At 46.8% G+C, this 22,424-nt stretch overlaps 1 protein-coding gene across 2 annotated transcripts in view; it reads right to left on the minus strand.

Annotated features, from left to right (window-relative positions):
* Positions 1–22,424, minus strand: part of PLPP3 (phospholipid phosphatase 3) — an 85,679-nt gene that overhangs the window by 36,749 nt on the left and 26,506 nt on the right. Inside the window, exons 2-3 of one of the 2 annotated variants that reach the window (XM_042951730.1) lie at positions 14,473–14,475; positions 4,664–4,821 (exon numbers count right to left, since the gene is read on the minus strand). In XM_042951730.1, the coding sequence (XP_042807664.1) occupies positions 4,664–4,821; positions 14,473–14,475 (161 nt within the window). The remainder of the gene's footprint in view (positions 1–4,663; positions 4,822–14,472; positions 14,476–22,424) is intronic. The other variant, XM_042951729.1, reaches the window with a different exon arrangement.

Below are 22,424 nucleotides of genomic sequence, written 5' to 3' on the forward strand. Positions count from 1 at the left end.
TGCTTGAGATGCAACAGGTTCACCATCAGGTCCCCAGCACCTGCTACTTCGGGGGTGCTAGACAAGTGAATGTGGAAGGCAGGCAGGCAGGCAGGCAGGCTTTATAAGGCAGCAATGGTGCCATTATTATTATTATTATCATTATTATTTTAAAAGCCTTACCTGTGAATCAGAGGACCCCTGGTCTGGCCCTGCCACTAAGTAGTTATGGGAAAGTCACTTATATCCTTGATCCCCAGTGGCCTTAACTGTAACAGTCAACCTCCCAGAATCACCACCAGGTGCAAATAAGGGAATGTGCACATAATGGGCACTCTGTTAACTATGTGACACTACAGAAATGACAAGGAGGACTCTCGCCAATGACACACATAATGTCACTTGATTGGACCTCCAGAAAAGCCTAGGGGGTTGGGGAGCTACTGTCACCATCTTACAGGAAAGGAAGGTATAGTTCTTTTCCAAAGGGATCTGACAATCAATAATCAGCACAAAAGTTAGGACATAAACCTAAACCAGATGATGCCAAAGTCTGAGCTCTTTCTCTAGTTAGGAGTATTATTACAGAAGTTCCATTCAATGGGATCTGAGAGGAAAAGTCAAATTTATATGGCCAGAGGGAGAAGGGGATTCACCCGTGACTCATTCACACATCAAGTCCTAGATGCTAAGAATCTATATAAACCACTTTCAGGGCCTGACCAAAGCAAGCCCTGAGCCCACGCTGATTTAAAAAGAATACTGAGCATTTTTCCATATTAAAATCTTCGCCCTGATACTCTTCATAGTGCAGTACAAGGCAAACTGAGAGGAGGCTAGGTAGGGGGTGATACTTCACTGTTTTTGCTCCTAATCTCTCTGCTGCTAGAGTCATTAAACCTTTACAAGGCAGAGATAGGAACCGCTGCTTTGTGGATTGGGAAGGAATTCCTATTATGCTGTAATTCCGGAATCTGAGATACATCTGAAAAAGAAGTCAAAGCGACTAGATTTTTCCACATCTCCTGCCATCGAAAGGTGTCTGCTTTCTCTATAACTTCTGATGATTTGCACCTCCCGGTCGCATTTGAAACGGCACCGCCACCCCTCTCCTTTGCTGTGGGGACACTCAGACTGGAGCAGGGGCATGCAAGTCAGCCAAGGATTCTCTTGTTGTTTTAAACAAACCTGAGGTCGGCAGGAGAAGGCCCGGGCAGCAAATATCAAGATGATTAGATTTCCAGACCAGGTTCCCCACCCCCACCCTCCCTGTCACTCACGCCCTCTGATCAGAAGCAGATCCTGGATGGAGGCAGCCAGGCTCTGTGACCAGTCATGATGGGAAAGTGGGAAACGTGTTGTTGTTGTTTAATTTAAGCTGTATATAGCTTTTCCAGAATCGGGTGCACTAAAGTGAATTACTCATTTTTCCTCTGAGGTCCTGCCTCTGCTTATTTCCATGAGTACTCTAGTACTTAATGGCAGGGAAGTGGGTAAGCAGACCTCGTTATGAGCCCACATCTCACACATGCCCCCAGCTGGATCCAGAGGTAAAGGTCCTTTTGCAAAGAGCACGGGAGGAAGAGTCAAGAGATCTGGGTTTTAGTGAATTAACTACAAGGAAAGAGCGGGAGCGGCAGGATGGGTCCCAAGGCTGGCGTTCCTTTCCTGATTCTATTTTTATTAGACATGAGGTCTTTGCAAAGTCACTCCACCACTTTTTGACTGTTTAGTCATTTATAATGAAAACAGTTAACATTTATCGAGGATGCCCCAGGCGCCAAGCACTGAGTTACCTTACATGCATCACCTCACTTAATTCTGAAAACCTTAATAAGGAGATGTATTATCTCCATTCAACAGATGGGCCTACTGAGGCTCAGCGGGGTTAATTCACTGGCTACATACACACTGCACAGCGGGAGTTCAGAGAGGCACCGGAGCACATGCCTTTAACTTCAGACTAAATGGAGGCAGGTTATCTAGCTGTCAGGGTTTCCGCACGGGTGAAATGCTTGAACACAGTTTGTAGGTTTCTGTGGCACACAGTGGCACCTAACGAAGGACACTAATTATTATCTGTTTTGCCTGTTTTGTTTTGGGCTTCGGAGGGGGGTTGGGAGGAGCACGGAGAACTAGAGGAAAGCACTATCCAAACCTATTTTGCTGACACTGTATGGGATGTGGAAGCAATGCTGTTGCTCATCCTATAACCAAGGTCACAGCGCACGACTGACCGTTTCAAGGAAACCTGGGAGGTCAGGGCAGCTTTTAATTAAAACACCAACATGACATGAGGAGAAGAGCAAGCCAAACTAAACTCCTAAAAGCAGATTTTTTTTTCAGAAATGCTAGCATTTCAAGAGGAAGAAGGGGCTGGTCTTGACCGACAGCAGGGAAAGAGCTGCTGACCAGGAGTTTTGCTTGAGGAAGGAAGAACAGACGAGAAGCACAGCCCTCAGAAAAGCCACTTTGGCACCCCATGTCCATCTGCTACAAAGTCCGTTCCCACGAATGATGGCATCTGATCCTTATAGCAAGGCCCATGAGTGAATCTGAACACAGGTAAGGAAAACGAGGGCTGGACAGAGTCGTGATTCACCTGATTCACGTAGCTGGGGTGCCACGGCCTCTGAAGAGTGCCTCGCTCCCGTGCTGGGTCTGGGAGCAGTCCCACTAGGCAAGCCGAAGCCAAGAACAATTGCATGCAGAAAGAGCAAAGGGCATGTGACACTTTGTCCCTGTGCTATTCTTATCTTAACCACTCCTGGGTTACAGTCAGCTTCCTAAAAGCACTGAATTAACTGATCCTCCCGAGTGTCAAAAACACCTGTTCAAACCTTAGTAGACGATACTGCACAATTATGTGCCTTCTACGACAAACTTCTCTTCCAGGAAAAGCCATTCTTCCTGCAGAACTCAACCTCACACTGTCCATTTGGAACAAACAGTAAAATTAGATTTTATATCTCTCAGTTTCTGAACACAAAGATCCTCAGTGCACCTTTAAGAAACTACGAGCATTGCCCGATGGACTGTTTTTATTTTAAAGGTTGGAAAGAATTCTACCAGCCCCCCTCCCCCCCCTCCCCAATTTCAAACTGTTGATTGTGTGCCTGGTTTACGATGTTATTAAAAAACAAAGAGGGGTCTCAAAGTTTACAACCAACCCCCAGAGTGGGGAAGTCAAAAGAAAAACTTCATGAAATGGCGGCTCAGGACCATCAGCAGCTTCCATCGGATCCAGAGTAGGCATGAGTAGACAAATGCCGATCCCTTAAGCAATTAATTTGGACAGAACAGCCACTCTGCATTTGAAATCACGCCTGCAAAATGGAAGCAGGGCTTTGAAATAAGCCAGGGATAGGCTTGAGCCCCAATTTTTACTTGCTGTAGACTTTGAACGTATCATTTAACCCCTTTGAGCTTCTGATTTTCCATTCGTATAATGGGAATACTAGCACTCAATTCACATGTAGTGTGTTTAACTCTAGCTTCCTTCCTTCTCAGCTTCTCATATAGGCCAAAGATAAGCTTCCAGGCTCTGGCTAATATAAACATGACTCAAGGATCTGAGAGGGAGAATTTATGATCTTGGTGGACATGATGCCTATCCCTTATGCCTACATGGCTGGGGTTCAAGGGCAAAGAACAGAAAATACTGGAGGTGTGGAACGGACATCTGTGAAAATGTATGACTCACAAATTAGGAGAGTGGATTATCATCAATTACTCTCCCAAACACCCCAAATGGACACATCTAAAAACAAAAGGTGGTGACCTCCCAAGTAAAGCCCAAGTAGGCCATGCCCCAATTTCCACGAGGCTAACATTGCTCCAAAGTAATTCCGGACTCTGTCAAAGACCGTGGCACATGTGTGCATTCCCAACGAGGCCTTCTTCCTTTAAGGGATGAGCTGTATGTAAGTCGAGACTTTACACTTGCACCTGAGTAACCCGCTCAGCAATTCAGGAGTTTGCCAAGTTATTTCAATGCTCATGCTCTCTTTTCCTCCTCAATACAACACTATGCAGCAAGCGGGTCATCCCTGGTTTTAAGCACGTACAGCTTGTCAGCGGGGTGCCAGGTCTAGAACTTCGGTCTCTTGATGCCAAGTCCCAATTTTATTTTCGCTTTGCCACCCCAGCCCCTGGATGAGAGAAGTAAACAATATGTCAGAGAACACCAGTGGCATGACTGTTACAAAGGCACAGCCGTAGTGTGAAGACAGCAGAACATGCCTGTGATACCCCTCCTCGGGGGCTCACCTTCATGGCTCAGAGGTCAGACTCTGGGGTAAGGGACAGATGGGTTCAAATTCCAACTCTACCGCTCCAAGTGAGCGTGGGCAAATTATTTTCACTCTGCAGACCTCAGTCTCCTACCTTGTAGAAGAAAGACAAGGACGGTATCTGGACTTCACTGGATGGCTGTGAGGATAACGCACGCAAAGTAGAGTAGAGGGGTGCTTAGCGTACTTTTAGAAGACGTTCAGTATATATGTGTGTATACAGATGATACTTTTAGTATATGCTTTTGGTAACAGCATTAACCGCATGAAATACACACTATTATCAACCGAATAAAATTCTGCTTGCGCGGCCAACCTCCGTTGGCTCAGATATCCTGAAACTCTACACAGGGGAAGTCGGACAGGTGGAGCATGGCAGCCCGGGCGCTTACCGCGAGGATGGCGATGACAATCCCCACGGCGCAGAGCACAGCATCATTTATGGTCTCGCTGGTTTTCAGAGGATACTTGATGCTCTCGTCATTGCAGTAAAACCCTCGGTGGTAAGGCTTGATGGTGCTTGTCTCAATGATGAGGAAGGGCAGGCCCGCTGGTCCAGATGCAACCATCATAGGCACCGGAAAATTAAAAAAAGGAGAGGAGAGAGAAAGGGAAAACATCAATAAAAGGAGGCCGGAGAATGACTTGCAGCAAAGACCAGCCCAGGTAACACCATTGCCAGGGACAGGAATTCCGTGCATTTGCAGCTATGTACAGCCCACAGAGAGTGTTCAGCACCTGCAGGCCCTCTCCTTCCTGGTCACCCCCAGGAGGAGCAACGCATTATTCTCTGGTCTCGTCCAAGGGCACAGTGGGAGGCAGTGGAAGAGCCGGGGAGGAGCTTTCCCACCGCGCGACCACACCCTGCGGACATTAAAGCCCAACGAGTGACAATCGCCAACAGGGCCCCAAGTCTAATGATGTGTCGTTCGCCAAGTGCATCGGACGTCACCATTCCCCCTTCGAGAGGCTCATCGTAAGGCTCTGCTGCTTGGAGCCGTGAAGGCCTCGGGGTCAGATAAGCTGAATTTGGATCTCAGGTCCAATGTGACCCCTGGTTGTCATTCCATCTTTCTGAGCCTCAGTCTCCCCACACATGAGTTGCAGGGACGACAAAAGGAGAACCAGCCACACACGACTTCCAGCGTAGCGCCTGGCACACAGTAGCTGCTCAGTGGTGCCCTTTTCAACCATTTTCTCCCACTAAAGAGTCCCTTCCAAGACGAAGTAGAGCTGAGCAGAGGGCCCTGAGGCCTGGAGCTCTGGAGCGGAGCCCAAGGGCATCTGGGAGCACCAAGCTGCTCCCGCAGCTGCTGCTGGTTTATCAGTGGCTCGGCTCAGATGCCATTCTCTTAAAGGTCATGGCGAATGGATTCTATCACCTGCCAGGAAAAGTTCCTCACAACTCTGAAGCAAAAAGCGAAGGCCTACAAGATCTCTGGCCTGGTCACTGCAGCAGCCTCCGCATCGGTCTCCTGACCTTCACCGCCTCTCACACACATCTACCGGTTCACTTCCTGACCACGAGCACGTCACTGCCTTGCTTAAGTTTCTTCCGCGGCTCTCCGTTGCACCGCACGAGATAAAGTGTGACCTCTGGAGTGCCCCGCGACCTGGACCTCCCTTCTCCTGACTCATGGTCTGTGGCCCCCGTGACACAGCCTCCAAGAAAACAGGACACGGCGACTCTTGCCTCAGTTCCTACTCTTCTCTCAGACTGGAAGACCTTCCCCTACCACCCAAGTTCAATGCCAAGCTGCAATACCACTCCCCTAAGTAAAAGGTGAGCCAGTAAATGTTAGGACTAGGGAAGACCAAGAAAAACATCCTGTTAACAGCCACCACTGATGTAAGAGCCATCCACAATGTGTAAGGCATTCATTCATTTCTGTATTGGATCTCCCAACAACCTGAAGAGGTCATTTTACACCATCGGTTAAGCATGTGCCGTTCATCTTCAAGTGAAGAGAACAGTGACTACGAGAGAATATTTAGCTCCTTCAGGGTCTCTTAGTCTACCCCCAAATGCCTGAATCCCTGATTTAACTTTGCAAATTGGTTTCGTCCGACTGTGAATTTCATTAGCCGAAAAATCCCAAGATAAGCGGTGGTTGAAAAGATAAAATTCCACTTTCGTGTTTTTCAAAAAGAATTGAATTCACGTCACGTTGCTCGAAGCCCCAGACTGCCTCTTAAAAAAAAATGTACCACGAACTCCACAATTTTTCAATTACTTTGGTCCAGACCAGCAGCGATAAAAATGCTCACTTTCTAAAAAGTGTATTTATGTATCACTGTGCATACACACATGGATTTATTTGGTTTTATTCTTTGGATTTATTTGAATTCTATGGCTATTTATTTTGTGACCCCTAACTGCTTCCTGCTAGAACAACAATTTACTTTATCAAATTCATACTAGTGCTTTGAAAAGAAAGAAACAGCAACATACCACAGCATTGTGCCTGACCTTCTCAAAGTAAACACAGAGGGACCCTGGAAGGCAATAACCATTAGCTCTTGAGACCGTGTCTCTGCAAAAGAGTGAAGCGGGAGAGGTGAGGCAGGGAGGGAATGCTGTGGCGAGGAAGGGGCAAGAACAGTCAGCTGATCTTTGGGGGGTGGGGCGCTGGGAGAGAAAAAAATATCCTACGGGCCCAAACCATCTTCATTCCACTGCCTAAACATTTTGAAATGTGGCCAAGTTGGCTACGAAAAGTAGTCAAGAAGCCAGCACTATGATATTAATAGTCCGCTTTTAAAGCTCCACACATCGTGATAAAAACCTTGAGCTCCACGTCTGAGCCCGGCCGCAGCCTCTGTGGTGCCTGGGAGCCAAAGCGTTGCTAATAAACTCAGGAAGGGAACAGACCTCGAGTGCCTTACATTCAGGCTGGGCTCTTAGGCCCCAGCTTCTATTTTTAATGGTGTTCACATGATAGGCCTGTAAAACATATGTTTCTAAGGACAATAAAACACATATAAAAGAGCTGTGGAGTTAGACAGAACTGGGTTAATGACCTCAACTCTGCTCCCAGCTACTTGAGCAAGTTATTTCACATCTCCAAAACGCTCTTCTCATCTCTGCAATGGGAAGAGTGCAGTCTAGCTTTGGGATTGCTGGGATGACGCCATCTACTACTACACTAACCCATTCATTTAGTCGACAAATATTGATTCAATCTTCACTGTGTACACGAGGTACAAAGACGGCACGAGCCCTGCCCTCAGGGAGCTTGCAATCTAGTACGGCAAGACGTCATGGAATAAAATCAGTGCAGGAAGGGGTTTTAGTTGGAGGAAACCAGGCAACAGCACTGGGTCATGTCAGCTTGGGGTCTGGCACGCACCACAGACACTCAATAAATGTTAAAAGGACCAAGAGGGGGTGGGGGGAACAATCCCACAGAGAAAGTTAGTAAAGAAAATCTGTTTATTCCGTTCCTTTGCCCTCTCTTAACCTGGGAGCAATCCAAATCCTTTCTCATCTGTCCTCCCTTGCCTAAAGCTCGGGGAGCTTCCGGTTCTGATCATGTGGACAGTGCCCACAAACAGTCAAGAAGTTGGATCTGAATGTGTTCTGTTTATTTTCTTGAAAGGCATGGAGAGAGCATTCAGAAGACCCAATGGCTTTTTCTGTTTCCTCTAAAAATGTGTGGTATGATCGGGGGTGATGCCAGTCAAGTCTTGACTTCACTCCAGGAGAGAGTAACCTCGGATTCCCTTCAGTTGATGGGAAAAGCATAGGCATTTTCTCCAACGGGGTAGCTGGTCCTCAAGAGACACAGCACCATGCCTTCCTTGCCTCTCCAGGACCCAGAGAAGAGGCTGTTCTTTTCCAAAGCAGGATCTCCATTTCCAACACTGGCACCATCTTTATACCCAACTACTATAGCTCTTGATCAGTTCATTTCCAAAAAATTCCCAGTGCTAATGACTAGGAACCTAGAGGTGAATGCATCACAGCACCCGCCCTCAAGAGGCCTATGGTATTTTAAGAAAGTTACAAAAACAAGCGCACTAAAATATTTCTAAATGGGCAGACTGACGTATGTATAGATTACAGGGAGGGCCCATAAGACTTCTCCACCAGGGACACTAAAGATAGCCCACAGAGGATGGGAGGCTTGAGGGAACCCTTATGTGAGTAGGAGGTTTCTGGGGTCCAGGGACTAAGTACGCTCAAGAAACTCAAAGTAGTTTAGGGACTTCAACAAGGCAGTCATCACAACCGATGGCCATTACGAGAACACGATTTTAGATTTGGCTCCAGAGCTGGAAGAGACACACAAGTAGACAACGAAAGGAAGAAAGAGAGAGTCAACACAGACAACAGCAAGAGTAGCTAACATTTACTAAATAACTGTTTTGTGCCCGAACTGTGCTGAGGAACCCCACATGAAGGGCTGCCATCTGGACAATCTGGATACCCATTATTGTTCTCGGCACTGACTGGGTCACTGTGCTGAGGGAATTTAAGTCCCAACCTTCAAGTGGCCCAAAGGCTAATGGGAGAAACAGTCATAAAAATGAACACATTCAGTCACCCGAAGGTTCAAAGGGATTAAAGTGACTTACCAGAGACACTCGGACTTTCGAGTGCTTTCTAAAGTAAGCGAGTCACTTGAAACAGAGAAGGAAGCCCCGAGGTATATTGATAAATTAGTTAAAGCTCAGCAAATTTCATGGCCTTTGAAGAAAAAGATGCTTTATATGGAACAGTCAAGGCAACAGCATGGGCGATTACTCACTGAATATTCACCACATACACATCTGTGCTCAGTATCTAATTTAACCAACACTCTGATGCCAATATCCTGGAATTTAGATTTATCTATAATGAAAGGTACATTACAAGCTTTTTGCAAAGTAGAAATAAGAAGTGTGTGTGTGTGTGTGTGTGTGTGTGTGTGTGTGTGTGTGTATACATACCATCTGGTGATTCTAGACCCCAATTCAAAGCACTTCTCCTTCTTTTAATCAAGGATCAATTAACTTCCTATACCTCCAGGGACCTCTTGGGATATGTAGGCTGCAGAGGAGGCGTAATACGAACTCACTGACAAACACTTAACGGGCAGAAAATCAAAGCGTGAAGAAAGGCCCCTGTGTTGGGTTCGGGCCTTTGAAACTTCTTGGGCTTTGAAAAACTAACACTTGAGCAGGTTGGGTGGTTTGGGGGTGGGGTGTAAAAAAACACAGGATAAGTTTTTGTGGCCCACCCATTGATAAAGTCATGTGGGAAGTGTTACCAAAGTGACCCAGCCCCAGAGCCCTGCTCCCTTCAGCCACAGCTTCACGTTGGCACAAAATTAAACACAGCCTCCTGCTCTCAAAGTGCTTTTTTAGAAAGGGAAGGAGTGGGGGTGGGAGAGTGAATAAGAAATCTTTGCACTTGGGCGGGACCCACGGCAGGACCTGACTCAGAGCATCAGGAAGGGGCTGCCCGTGGCTCCTATATACCAAGTCCTTCGAGTGCCTTTCCCGGAGTTGTCCAACTTGATATTTCATCCAATCTGTGGTTACTTTAGAATAAGCAAAGTCCAGGATCTGTGAGAATAATAATTAAACTAATATCTGCAGAAAGCCTACACTTCTACCCACAGAAGAATACTGGGTGCAGACCACGTATGTGGATATCAAGCGCAGGCTCACTGCTCCAATCAGGCAGCTGGGAGAACTCTACAACAGAGTTTTCTACATCTTACCTACAGTGTAGACTTCACTCTTGTGCTCATTTTACAAATGGAAGACTGAAGCTCAGAGACTGAAGACTGCAGCTCATCTAAAATGCAAAGCCGGCAAATGGCACCAATGTGGACCAGATGTTTGAAATAGTGACGGAAGGGCGCCTGGGTGGCTCAGTCGTGGAGCATCTGACTTTGGCTCAGGTTATGATCTCACAGTTAGGGAGTTCGAGTTCCATATCGGGTGAGCTCAAGCCCCGTGTGAGCCCCACTTCTCTCTCTCTCTCAAAAAAAAAGAACAGAAAGAAAAGAAAAGAAAAGAAAAGAAAGGAAAGGAAAGGAAAGGAAAGGAAAGGAAAGGAAAGGAAAGGAAAAGAAAAGAAAAGAAAAGAAAAAAAGAAAGAAAGAAAGAAAGAAAAAGAAAGATAGATATAGATGGAAGACATTAGGCTTCTGAGTTCAAACTTGGAATCCAATTAGGAATTAATGTATCTGAATTTTCACAACAGCTGTGAAAATGTGCATTATTATTTTCATCTGTACCCAACAGAAAGCTGAGGCCAGAAGTTTTGTAACATGTTCAAAGTTCCCACACTGAGTCAGTTGGTCACTGGGATTTGAACCCAGGTCTGTCTGTCTTTTGGTTCATGTTTTCTTACTCCATGACCTGACCCTCCCTTTCTTTATAAATGTATTCCTTGTTAAAATATGACCAACTGATTTTTTTTTTTAATCGCTTAAGGCCAGAATGGTCAACCCAACTACTACTTAGAGGTTCAAAATACAAATATTTATGTTGCTTGTAAGTGACAGGGTTTCTATTTAAAGTAATTAATTGCTACTGGTCTTAGAAGTGTGCAAACTTTCTTTGGTTTACGATTATTTGTCCAGATTTTTGTACTGGACACAATCCAGATGAGACAAAACTGAGTTTACTATGAAGGCGTTTCCTACCTTTGAAAAGGGCTGCCATGAAAAACACTCGCTGTAGGCTGGTGTGAACATGCAATATTCTGGGTCTAGGGGTTTGCCTTGACAAATGGTCATTCTTCAAAGCTGGAAGGTCCAGACCTTTCTTTACAAAAAGAAGACTGTCATAACCGAAAGCAACTCCATGGGAGAAACAAAGACATTAGTGGCAGATCTGGTCCCGGTGCCGGGTTTCCTGAGCCCAAATCCAAGGCCTTCAATGCAATTCCACAAACATGTACTGACAGTTTCTGAGTACTGGGCACTGTTAGGTGCTGGGGACACACCGTATCGAGAAACCACACTGTTTCTGAGTTTCTCAACGTTGGAAAGTCTCCGGTTCCATGACAAAGGGACATCTGTCTTTAGTCTAATCATGGATGTGAAAAAGAACTTTGGATGGCCTTTCTTATTTGGAAGTGCTTAAAGGGAAAAAACCCACTTTATTCTCCAAAATAATATCAGCCACCTTAAAACTCTTAGCGCTATTTTGGCCTTTTCATTTGGATTTTGAAAGGGGTGTCAGATCCACCCCTAAAAAACAAACTAGCCAACAGCATGATTCAGACCTTTCACGAAGAGAGTCCCAGCCCTCTTTTGTCGACATGATATGTCTAATTTTTGAGTGAGCCCTACACCCAATGTGTGGTTCGAACTCATGACCCTGAGATCAAGAGCCACATGCTCTACCGACTAAGCCAGCCAGGCACCCCTCGACGTGATATTTCTAGTAATACACAACTACCAAAGTTAAAAGGACTTATAATTCTCTTCCCCAGGTCAAACTGGGTCACCTCCTTCCTCTTTTGACCCCTCTTTTCAATAAGGACGAGAGTAATATGCATTCATTGGGTACCCATACTACGTGTCAGGAGCTCTGTATAAGTCAACGGATGTAACTCTCAAAACAATCCTCTAAAATAATTATTAATATACAGCCAAAGAATTGAGAGTCAGAGAGATTATAATTTGCCACTGCTGATAGCCAGTGTAACCAGGATATATCATAGAATACCAAGACCTTTAGAGTTCATTCAGAGATGGGGCCAGTTAGCCTTTCTTGCTAAGTACATAGGAAGTATGTCTATGTAGAGATTAGCAAAGCTACAAAGCTCTGAAAAGTGTAGGCTGACCCTGAACGAGGATAAAAAGCAGGGCTCTCCCTTATATGTTGAGATGGACTTACCACCTACTCTCTTGATCTCTCTGGATCTCTCAGATCCACCTACTCTCCTGCCTCAGTCTCTGTTATGACCCAATGTGTTTATTTCCAATATGGCTCCCCAGAGCTAGGACACAGCAAGAATCCCAAGTGTGCATGGGGTTTTATTAGCTCTTACATAAATAACCACATTTAATCTTCCTAACAACTCCAGGAAATGATGTCTTAACATGTGGATTAAACTACCACTGGCAAACTCCTATTCATCCTGTAAGACTTAGATATCTCTTCTACAAAGGATTCACTGAGCCATGTAAGCTACTCTGGCAGAGTTACTTTTTTTTCAATTTATCTGTGAACTTCAGAGTCAGGCAGACAGGATTTCACCTCTTACCTCTATCACCCGCCACGCTTACGGTATGACCTTGGGAAAGTCAGGTTCCAGAGTCAGGCAGACAGGATTTCACGTCTTACTTCTACCACCTGCCATGTTTATGGTATGACCTTGGGCAAGTCTGTTTACCTCTCTGAGCTTCATCATCGTACAACAGGACCTTGTACAATAGTTCCCAATGCACGAAGACACAGTTTATAAAATATCCAATTGCCTGGCATCATGTTAGCTCCTGCTCCTGCTTTTAAGCAGGTATAAGATGTGATCAGCGTTCAGTCAAAAGCTCACTCACTCAGCTGTGGGTTTGCCAGCTCCTTCCCAAATGCAATCTGATCCCATGGGAAAAGCATGCTCATAAAATCCTGCAATTCCAGGGACTTCTTGGGATTGTATAAACAGAAGGGGCTTCAGCAGTGGTTAGCAGGACCTGGCACCCTGATGCAGAGAAGAAATATCACGGCAGGAACCCTGCCACGTGTCATCAAAGGATCGCACAAGGCTGAATGGGAGGGAAGTCCACGAGGGTGAAAAAAAAATGTTATTTTCCCAACAGTTACGCACACATGCGTCAGCAGGCGTGCTCCCACCCCAGCCACGCTGCCCAGGTGTACACAAAACGCCAGGTTCACGTGGCGGTAAAATAAACAACATGTGGACTGGCAGGACATCAGACACCTGGGAGGGCCAAAGTTCGAGATAGTCAAAAGGCAAGACTGGAGCCAGACGCAGTGCCAAAAATGAAGAGTTGGAGTGTTACTGGAGACGCTGGGAGAACAAAATCACGCTGGTAGGCAATCCAAGGCCACCAGGGCCCAGCTGCATGGTCCAACCTAGGTCAAAGGTCACAAACTGGCAGCCCATGGCCAAATCTGGCTGGCAGAGATGCTCGGTTTGGACACCCATTGCTTAAATTTTTTTAAATGTGTATTTATTTAAGAGAGAGAGAGAGAGAGAGAGCAGGGGAGGGGCAGAGAGAGAGAGGGAGAGAGAGAGAATGAGAGAGAGAATCCAAAGCAGGCTTTGCACTGTCAGCACAGAGCACGACTGGGGTTTGAACTCACAAACCGTGAGATGATGACCAGAGTCATCAAGACTCAGACACTTAACCAGCCGAGCCACCCAAGCCCCCCCCCACCCATGTATATGTTTTCATCTTAACCCTATCTATGTGTTCAACTATAAATCCAAGGATTTATCCATCACATCCTAGCACCGTTAATTATTCCTTTTTCTGTAAGCCCCCTACATCAGCTGATAGTCTCTTCAGAAAAGGGTTCATATTTTATTCATCTCTGCATACCCCGCACAAAAAGACTAATTCCTGGTGCCTAGCGAGTGCTCCACAAACGTATATTGGAGAAATGCATAAAGGAAATAAACTAAAATCCAGATGACCTGGCTCTGCCCCAGATACAGTGTATGGCTTGTAAATCCTTTTTCCCCCACCCTTCGGAGTTTTAATCTGATCTCTCTCACATCTCCAATCCTGTTTTTCTAACACAATCCCCTGAAACAACACACGACCACACAACCTCATGAAGAGCAGGACAAATCCATCGGGAGTTATTTACGGGGTACCTAACCAGCTTCAAGCCTCTGGCTGTTGGGCTGGATGACCGCTAAGACCCCGAATTTTCAGTTTCCTCATCTTTTTCAGGTAGTGAAACTATCAGAAAACACTTTGTGGGGCAGCCCCAGGTAAGCCTCGGAGGCCGCCACTCAGTGATTCAGCTGCCCCGCCCCACCCCACCCCGCCCGGCCACCCCGAGGGCTAAGGGATCCATTTCAGCACACCTCTGACCCACTTCCTGTGATCCTCTTGGGAGTCTCTGCCCAGGAGAGAGCTCCCAATCAGAGGAAGGGCACAAATCTCAAGAAGGCAACTCGGATCCGGGTTTGGAAACCAGTTTTGCCGCTTGAAATCTATGCAAACTTCAGCAAGCTGCTTAATTTCTCAGAGCCCCAATTTTCAAAAGAGGAGGTCAATACCCACTTGGAAGAGCTGGGAGGATGACAGATCACATGGTAGGTATTTAACAGAGGTGAGTTCCCTGCCCTCCCAGCCTGCAAATCTACTATCCAGCTGTATCAGCCGGCTTGACTGGTTTGCTCAAGAAGGTGGCCAGACTACCCTGGTCAGGGCTGTGTCAGCTCAAGACAAGGACCGGCACTGGAGTTCAGTAAAGCTGGAGCGATTCCAGCTTCAGGGATAAGACCAGCCTCACGCCAGGAGCACACTCCCCATTCCCCAGCCTGTCAAACGTTCCTTTTGTAAAACCCAGAAACCTCCTTCAAATCTGACAGCTGCCACCTGCACAAATAATTCAGGGATGCAATTCTGAAACCGAATACAAGGCCCCTAAAAGCTGAAAAGTTTGAAGTCCAAAATAATCCCTTTGACCTTCTGCCTAAATGCGCGCTAATCACTTTTTAATTTGTAGTGTATTTCCTCCCTATGTGTTGTACTTGTGGGGCCACATTTTCTTTTAGAAGTATCCAGGGAGTGGATGGCATTACAAAACACCTGATTAAAGTACAAGGCAAACTTCTTTCCCCGACATCTGAGGCTTGGTGTAGGCCCCAAGTTTTCCGAACTGCACTGGGTGGTGAAGAAAGTGAAGGAGAAAAAGGCTGCTTTTGAAGGAGGGTCCTTACTGAGAGAATTACGGGCTACAGAAATTAATAAGAGGTGGCCCCTGCCCTCTAAGAGTGCACGCTCGGGGGACAGCACACGCATCTGGGGAGGCGTACTCATGATGCAGCGTGACAGGAACGTCCAGGACATGTGTTAGCACGTGTCGCGAAAGCCAGCAGACGCGCAGTACCAGTTTATTGACTAATCCAGTAAACACATTTCAAAGATTCCTTGCTGTCATCTGAACGCCAACAATGTAGGTAAGGCCACACACACAAAAAATTTTAATAAAAAAAAATAAAAATAAAAAAATAAAAATTCAGAACTGGAAACCACCCCCCCACCACCACCCCGACGAGCCAATTAACAATACTGCTGTTGCAACCTACCCTCATTTCCTACCCAAGTTTTAACCCTGAGGAAAAATGAGAAAAGGAGTCTGAGGGAGCCCATCTAATTTCACAGATGCTGAAAAGATGCTACAAAGGGAGAACTGGCAGTTAAAAATGTTGTTCACTCCAGAAGAAATGTCTTATTTGGGGTTTCCCCCCAAAAGGGGAAGGTTTCCCCAACCTTAAACTAGGTTTCTAGTTTAAGAAAGGATCTATAGTAATCACCAGGATTACTCTAAATGGAAGTAAGTCAAATCCAAATAGAAGGATCAGGGTCATTCTACACTGTGTGACTATCCTAGTGAATTAGGCAACCTTTCACCTACTGACTAATGAAGTCTCAAGCAGTCGGAGCTGGGTCAGCTCAGCCAGGGTCCTAGAGAAGAAAATGGTCTCCACACTAGTCCCTGACTCGGTGAAGAGACACCTGCTACCACAAGTGAGTTGGGTGTACAAGGGAAGTTTCTGTTGGCAAGGCGACCTCAAAAACTAATACCAACTAACAATAATTGACAATAATAATGACCCGTATTCATCAGTGTTCATTCCGCGGCTGGCTAACTATACAGAGATTCACTTCTGCTCTCTCAGGCTCTGTTTCTTCATGTGCAAAATGAAAGGGGTGGTTTCATCAGGTGGCTTAGGGACATTTCTAATTCAGGAGAGTTTTTGCCTTTAGCCTATAGGCATTCTATAAACAAACTGCAGGCTTCATTCCCATAGCGTCCTTATAGGGCGGATTCGCCACCTGCCCGCTATGCCCCTGGGGTAACTGAGGAGCGGTGCTGCTTTCAGTTGGGGAAGAGAGACTGGCCAAGCAGAACCCTCCAGAATTCAAAGGTGCTCATTTATAAACACGAGCTTCAGAAAACATCCCCAAATCTGCAGGCCTTCCCATCCAAAGTGAATTAATGATTGGCAGCTCTTGGCTCTGTCAAAGAAGCAGGTTATCAGCAAAAATGCAGTGTGGGTTGGAAGCAGGTGGGAATTTGCATCAGCTACTGCAGCCAACTGGATACTCTCCTAGGTGATTTAGAGCTGAGCCTCTTTTATTCCTCCTAGGAACCCCTTCCACGTAAGCGGCACCACCTAGGGTTTGCAAAGGCCCAAACTGAAGATCAGAAACACGGTCACAGAACAGCAAAGCAGAAATGCCACTGGGTCAGACTGGCTTTTGCACAGTCCTGTGCAGTCACCGCGCTTCCTATCTTTAGGTGCTTTTGCCCAGACTGAGAAGGGGGTGCCTCTGGTGAACTGGCTGGCCTTCTGTAGTAAGAAATCCCAGAAATGTCTCTGGGGCCACCCTCAGTTGCTCTGGCAGCCCCCCTCCCCCCACTAGGATGGGGATAACAAAATGTGGGCATTCAGATACAGGAGAACTGGCAGCAGTAAAAAAAAAAAAAAAAAAACAAAAACCAAAACCCTAGGTGGTTTGCTATAGGAACCCTATTGTTCCAGAGGGAAGCTCTTTTGCAAAAACTCTCCAGGAAGCCACTGCTCTGTGATGCATTTTTCAGCTGTTGAGAGAAAAGGGTAGTTCCTGGGATGTTTCTTCAATGGTACTGGAAACCAGGCCCTTAATCCTTGCAAAGCAGCAAGGAGCCAGCTTCCCTCAGAGGGACAGAATGTCTAGAGTCCTTCTTCCAAATAGAAACATAAAAACTCCTCAACTTCCTCCTTACAACCTCTCAAAATGTGTGAATCAGGCAAAAGGGGAGAAGCAGGTAGTGAATCCCAAGGTGGGGAGGGGAGCGTTCAGGCCTCCTCTGCACCCCACCTCCCCTCATGGCCCTGCCCACCTGACCTCTCTGTAGCAGTAAATTACAAAGCCCCCACTGTTCTCTCTGCCCATCCTCCCACAGCCTCCCTACCCGCCCCACGCCCCCCACACATACATTTTTTTTAAGGGCGAAATGCCAAATAACATTATTCCCCTTCACCATGGTATTGCCATGAGAGCTGCCTGGTATGTGTGCCTGAAAATTGGAAGGTTTTCATGGAAATCTCGGCCTCCACTACAGCTCTCCCTTTGTGGAAATGGACTTGGAAAGAAATGGAAGGGCCTCTAACTGGAACCTAATTGGGCAGACGAGAGCAGAGAGCAAGGCCCCTGGGACTGCTCGGAGGCCTGAGGAATACCTGACTGCCTTCGGAAGCCTGGAACAGGGCTCTGCACACTCGAGAGCCCGCCTTCTCCAGCCACTCATCCGCCTGCACAATGTGGCTCTCTGTAAGGGGCAGCCTCACCCCAGAGTAGGGACCCTACTACAGAACTTCAGGGGAAAGGGGAACACTGTAAGTGCATATATTACCCACAGGTATCCCTGGCTCAGGAGGTCAACGACAGAAAACTGTTTCATACCCCATCTTTTGTTTGTTTTATTTATTTATTTTGAGAAAGAGAGAGAGAGCAAGCATTAGAAGGGGAGGAGCAGAGAGAGAGGGAGAGAATCCCAACCAGGCTCCATGCTGCCAGTACGGGGCCCAATGCGGGTCTTGAACTCACGATCCTCAAGATTGTGACCTGAGACAAAATCAAGAGTCCGACGGTGGAGCGACCCAGACGCCCCCCCACAGCCATCTTAATCAACTGACCACCAAGCAAAACGAAAAATGATTTTCCGGGTTTGGTCCAGTTTGGTGACAGTTTGGAATTAGCGGACCTAGATAGGAGTCCCTCCCTTCTCTGTTGTGGCACTGTGACCCTAGATTAGTGAATTCTCAGAACCTCCGGATCCTCAAAAGAGGTCATGCAGCCTGGAAGGGCTGCTCTAAGGATTTCCTAAGACGGGGTGTTAAACAGCTGGGCATGACACAAGAGTAGATGCCCTCTGTTTCTTCCTTCCCCCCAAAGCACGGCGGGGAGGGGGACAGATTGCTGAGCACAGGACAGGAACCGTGAGAAATCATCTCTCCTATCACACTCCTTGTACCGCTGGGAGCAAAACCATGTATGTGGGCCCCTGCTTGTCCATCAAGATGACAGAATGGGTCTCGGGGAATTAAGTATTCAACAAACTGGCCCTTCACAAATCCCATCCAAACGAACGGTTTGATGCCTTTCAGTACACTGACTATACAAAATACTGAAAGACCAGTGCACTTCAAAAGCTTCACAAAAACCCAGGCCTGGGTTTGGCAGGAGTTCCTCAGCCACTGGGTTTTTCTGTGTGTGGTTTATAATAACATGCAAGCCCGATGCCAAGTCCTAATCTATTAAGGGACTGCCAATTAGCAGGGGGCTTAGAGCCGCAGGTTTGAGAACTAGGGAGCAGGTCTAATTAGGGTTCCAAATCATTTCTCTCCATCACCCCCTCTCAGTCTGACACCAGGTATACTGGCCAATTGTTCCGCGCATAACCTTTCTGCATTTCTCAGCACGCTTTGTTTCAAGGCTCCAGGCCTGAAGGCTAGTGCTTATTTTCATGGCTGTCTTTAAGTGTAAAGCTGGGGATTGAACCAAGTTATCCTCTGGACAGCGACTTTCAGATCTGGCCAATCAACAAAATCATCAGGGGCACTCATGAAAAAATACATTCCAGGCCCTACTCAGACCTACTTAATAACTCAATCAGAATTCCCAAGACAAGGGCCTGAGAATTCTCATTTTTAATGAGCCTTTGAAATGATTCTATTCCCAGGTGATTTGGGAATCACTGCTCTAAAAAGTAAAAGCAATTTCACTGTCGAACTCAAGGGCTTTAAAAAAAATTGACGGGGGCGCCTGGGTGGCTTGGTCGGTTAAGCGTCCGACTTCGGCTCAGGTCATGAACTCACGGTCCGTGAGTTCAAGCCCCGCGTCGGGCTCTGTGCTGACAGCTCAGAGCCTGGAGCCTCTTTCAGATTCTGTGTCTCCCTCTCTCTGACCCTTCCCCGTTCATGCTCTGTCTCTCCCTGTCTCAAAAATAAATAAACGTTAAAAAAAAAAAAAAATTAGGGGCGCCTGGGTGGCTCGGTCGGTTGAGCGTCCGACTTCAGCTCAGGTCATGATCTCACAGACCGTGAGTTCGAGCCCCGCGTCGGGCTCTGTGCTGACAGCTCAGAGCCTGGAGCCTGTTTCGGATTCTGTGTCTCCCTCTCTCTCTGCCCCTCCCCTGTTCATGCTCTGTCTCTCTCTGTCTCAAAAATAAATAAACGTTAAAAAAAATTTTTTTAAATAAAAAAATTAAAAAAAATTGACGAATAATATACATAAAATGCAATTTATATATGCATACACCAAATGATTACAATTTTGAACCACAATGAACATCAAATGTTTGCTGAGCACCTACTGTGTGAGAGAAGGGGACAACCGAGGGGAAAAAAAACAGGGTTCCTGCCCTCAGAAGAGCTTGCTGTCTAGCGATGCAGTGACATCCCAACAGAAAAGCCAGCCTTTCTTACCCAGGGATCCTGTGAGACTACAAACCCACGGCTCTTCCTCGCTTTCTCTTTTGCCTCATGGTCAACTTTGCTTTCCAGTCTCTTCGCCAAGATGGCACCAAAAACGCAACAGGATGATTCCAGGCACCAAACATCAGAGGCCTATCTTAGAAGGGGAGGAAAAGCCTGAGAAACATATGGTTTCAAGATCCAGAAGAAAATATGTGCCTTAAGCCTGTCTAGTCTGAACACAGAGAAATAGAGTGGTTCCCTATACAGCAGACAGAGCCCTGGGCTGGGTTTTGAAAGAGCCCAAGGTCAGAGTGTTTCTCAATTTACAGCCTCCGTTCCTCATTGTGCCTCCTTATCTGTTAAAGAGGGGAGACTGGACCTTGTGGTCACACCCGAGAGCATATGTAGCATAAACCCTTTCCCTGGAGCCTTCATCAAAGTTCTCTGCTGAGTCTTCAAGACTGGAAGAATTGTAGCTCTCCAGAACGCTCTCTAAGAAAAGCTCGACTAAATGATCTCTGACCGGCTCTAAAATTAGGTTTCATGTACCCGGCTTTCAAACAAGACTCGTTTCTTAGCCGGCAGAGACAGGGCTTTTTCTTTATTCTCTGCAGTGCTGGGTACACAGCAGAGACTCAAAATGAAGGAAGAGGTCTAGGCTAGGCAGTGGCATGGCCAGGCTGCTTTACAAAGATGACTCTGGCAGCCACGTGGAGGACAGACTGGAGCACAGGGCCCTTAGAACTAATGCTCCCTGCTAACTGAGGTGTGACCAACCACCTTCCCGAGGAAAAGCCTTCTGCATTTTTTAGACACATCCCCATCAATTCTGAATAAGATGTATTAAGGCCTCCCACAGCCCTGACGCCATGCTAGGTCCTGGCCAGCACAACTCAAATAAACACTGCCTGCTCTCCGGGAGAGTCTGGGGCTCTTTCCCTCTTTGCTTTTAAACACCTCTCTGAAACGGACTGCTGCGGCCTCTCTGTTCAGACTCTCGGGTTATCTTAACACAGAGCACTATTCAGGAGCACGCCTAGGTGTAGACTGCCGAAGGGGCAATCCATCTATGGGCAACTGAACTACCATGGCTTCGGTGGTGCTCTAAGCAGGTGGATTTGGGGAGTCAGACGCACCTGGGGCTCATCTCCACCTTAACCAAGTCAGCACACCTCACAGTGACGTGAGAGGAATAAGACACTGGGTGCAAAGATGCTTAATTCAATGCCTGGCAACAGAAACGCCCAATAACCGTTGCTATCGGGACTATGGGATGGCGAACCTTCTGTAACAAGGAGAGAGACAGGTGTTATCCTGGCCCACGAAGAGGGCCACGGTTTACTTTACGTACAGTTGCCGAATATGTTACCACGATGGTCACCAAGCCTTTGGCTTTTTGAGGAGACGTGAGTGAGTGAGTGAGTGAGTGAGTGAGTAAGTGAGTGAGTGAGTGAGTGAAAATATAGATGATCAGAAAAAGCACACAGGGTTTGGGGTCGATTCAATTTGCATTTGAAGCTTGGATCGGTTTCTTCTTAGTCCTGTGACGTTGGGCAAGCTGCTGAAGTCTGTAAGGCCATCTGTTAGGTGGGGCTAGCTGAGCCACTCCTGAGGGGTGAGTGTGGGGTTGAAACATACAGCATGATATATACAGTGCACTCCGTTCATAGAGGTGATCGTGATCGCTGACGGTCTTTCCTACAAAACCCATCAGAACCAAGAAAGAGGATTAGGGGAGTCCTTTGTCCCCGAGTGGGAGCTCTTCATTTCCTTTCAAGCAGTCAAGGGCAACAACATATGCAGAGTTTTCGAAAACACCAGTTGCCTTTTGGATGTTGGATTATTTCCCGCTAACGGAAAATAACTGGGGATTTTCTCAGCACGGCAGGCTGGTTTGAATGGAATGTCCCTTGGGACTGCCTGGGGCCTTCACTTCATATTGATAGTCTCCATACAGACAGAAACTACTGGTTCACCTTCTCTTCATTCACTTTTTTCCAATCAATATTATTATGCACCCACAATGAACAAAGTACAGATGTGAGGGCAGCTGGGGGTAATCCCAGGTCAAACCCTTTTTTAAAACTCATGTGAGGAAGTTAAGAAAAAGAAGAGTGATCTGCCCGAGCGCACCCAGTGAAAAAGGGACTCAGGTATTTATGTACAGCACGACCCCAAAGGTCACTACTTACAGGCTTCAGGGTCAGCCAGGCCTGAATCTAAGGGCCATTTCCACTCCTGCCTCATGGAGAAGGCTGAGCAGGCCCCGTGCAACCTCCTCTACTCGATAGCTTCAACAGGGGCCTTGGATTTCTTGTGAGCATGGCATCCTCAGGACCATGGCCTGGCTGATGACATCAGCTGGGCACTGTTACGCTGGGTCTGGCCTTCCCTGGGGCGTATTGGGGTGTATGTGATGTTCACGCCAAACTTGGATGAATCGAGTCATAAGGAAACAGAAAAACCCAAAGTGTGGGGCAGTCTTTCGCACAACTCGCCAGAACCCCTCAATAAATTCAATGTTATAAAAAAAGAAA

The sequence above is a fragment of the Panthera leo genome, chromosome C1, assembly GCF_018350215.1.
Source record: "Panthera leo isolate Ple1 chromosome C1, P.leo_Ple1_pat1.1, whole genome shotgun sequence".
In the NCBI taxonomy this organism is placed as follows: domain Eukaryota; kingdom Metazoa; phylum Chordata; class Mammalia; order Carnivora; family Felidae; genus Panthera; species Panthera leo.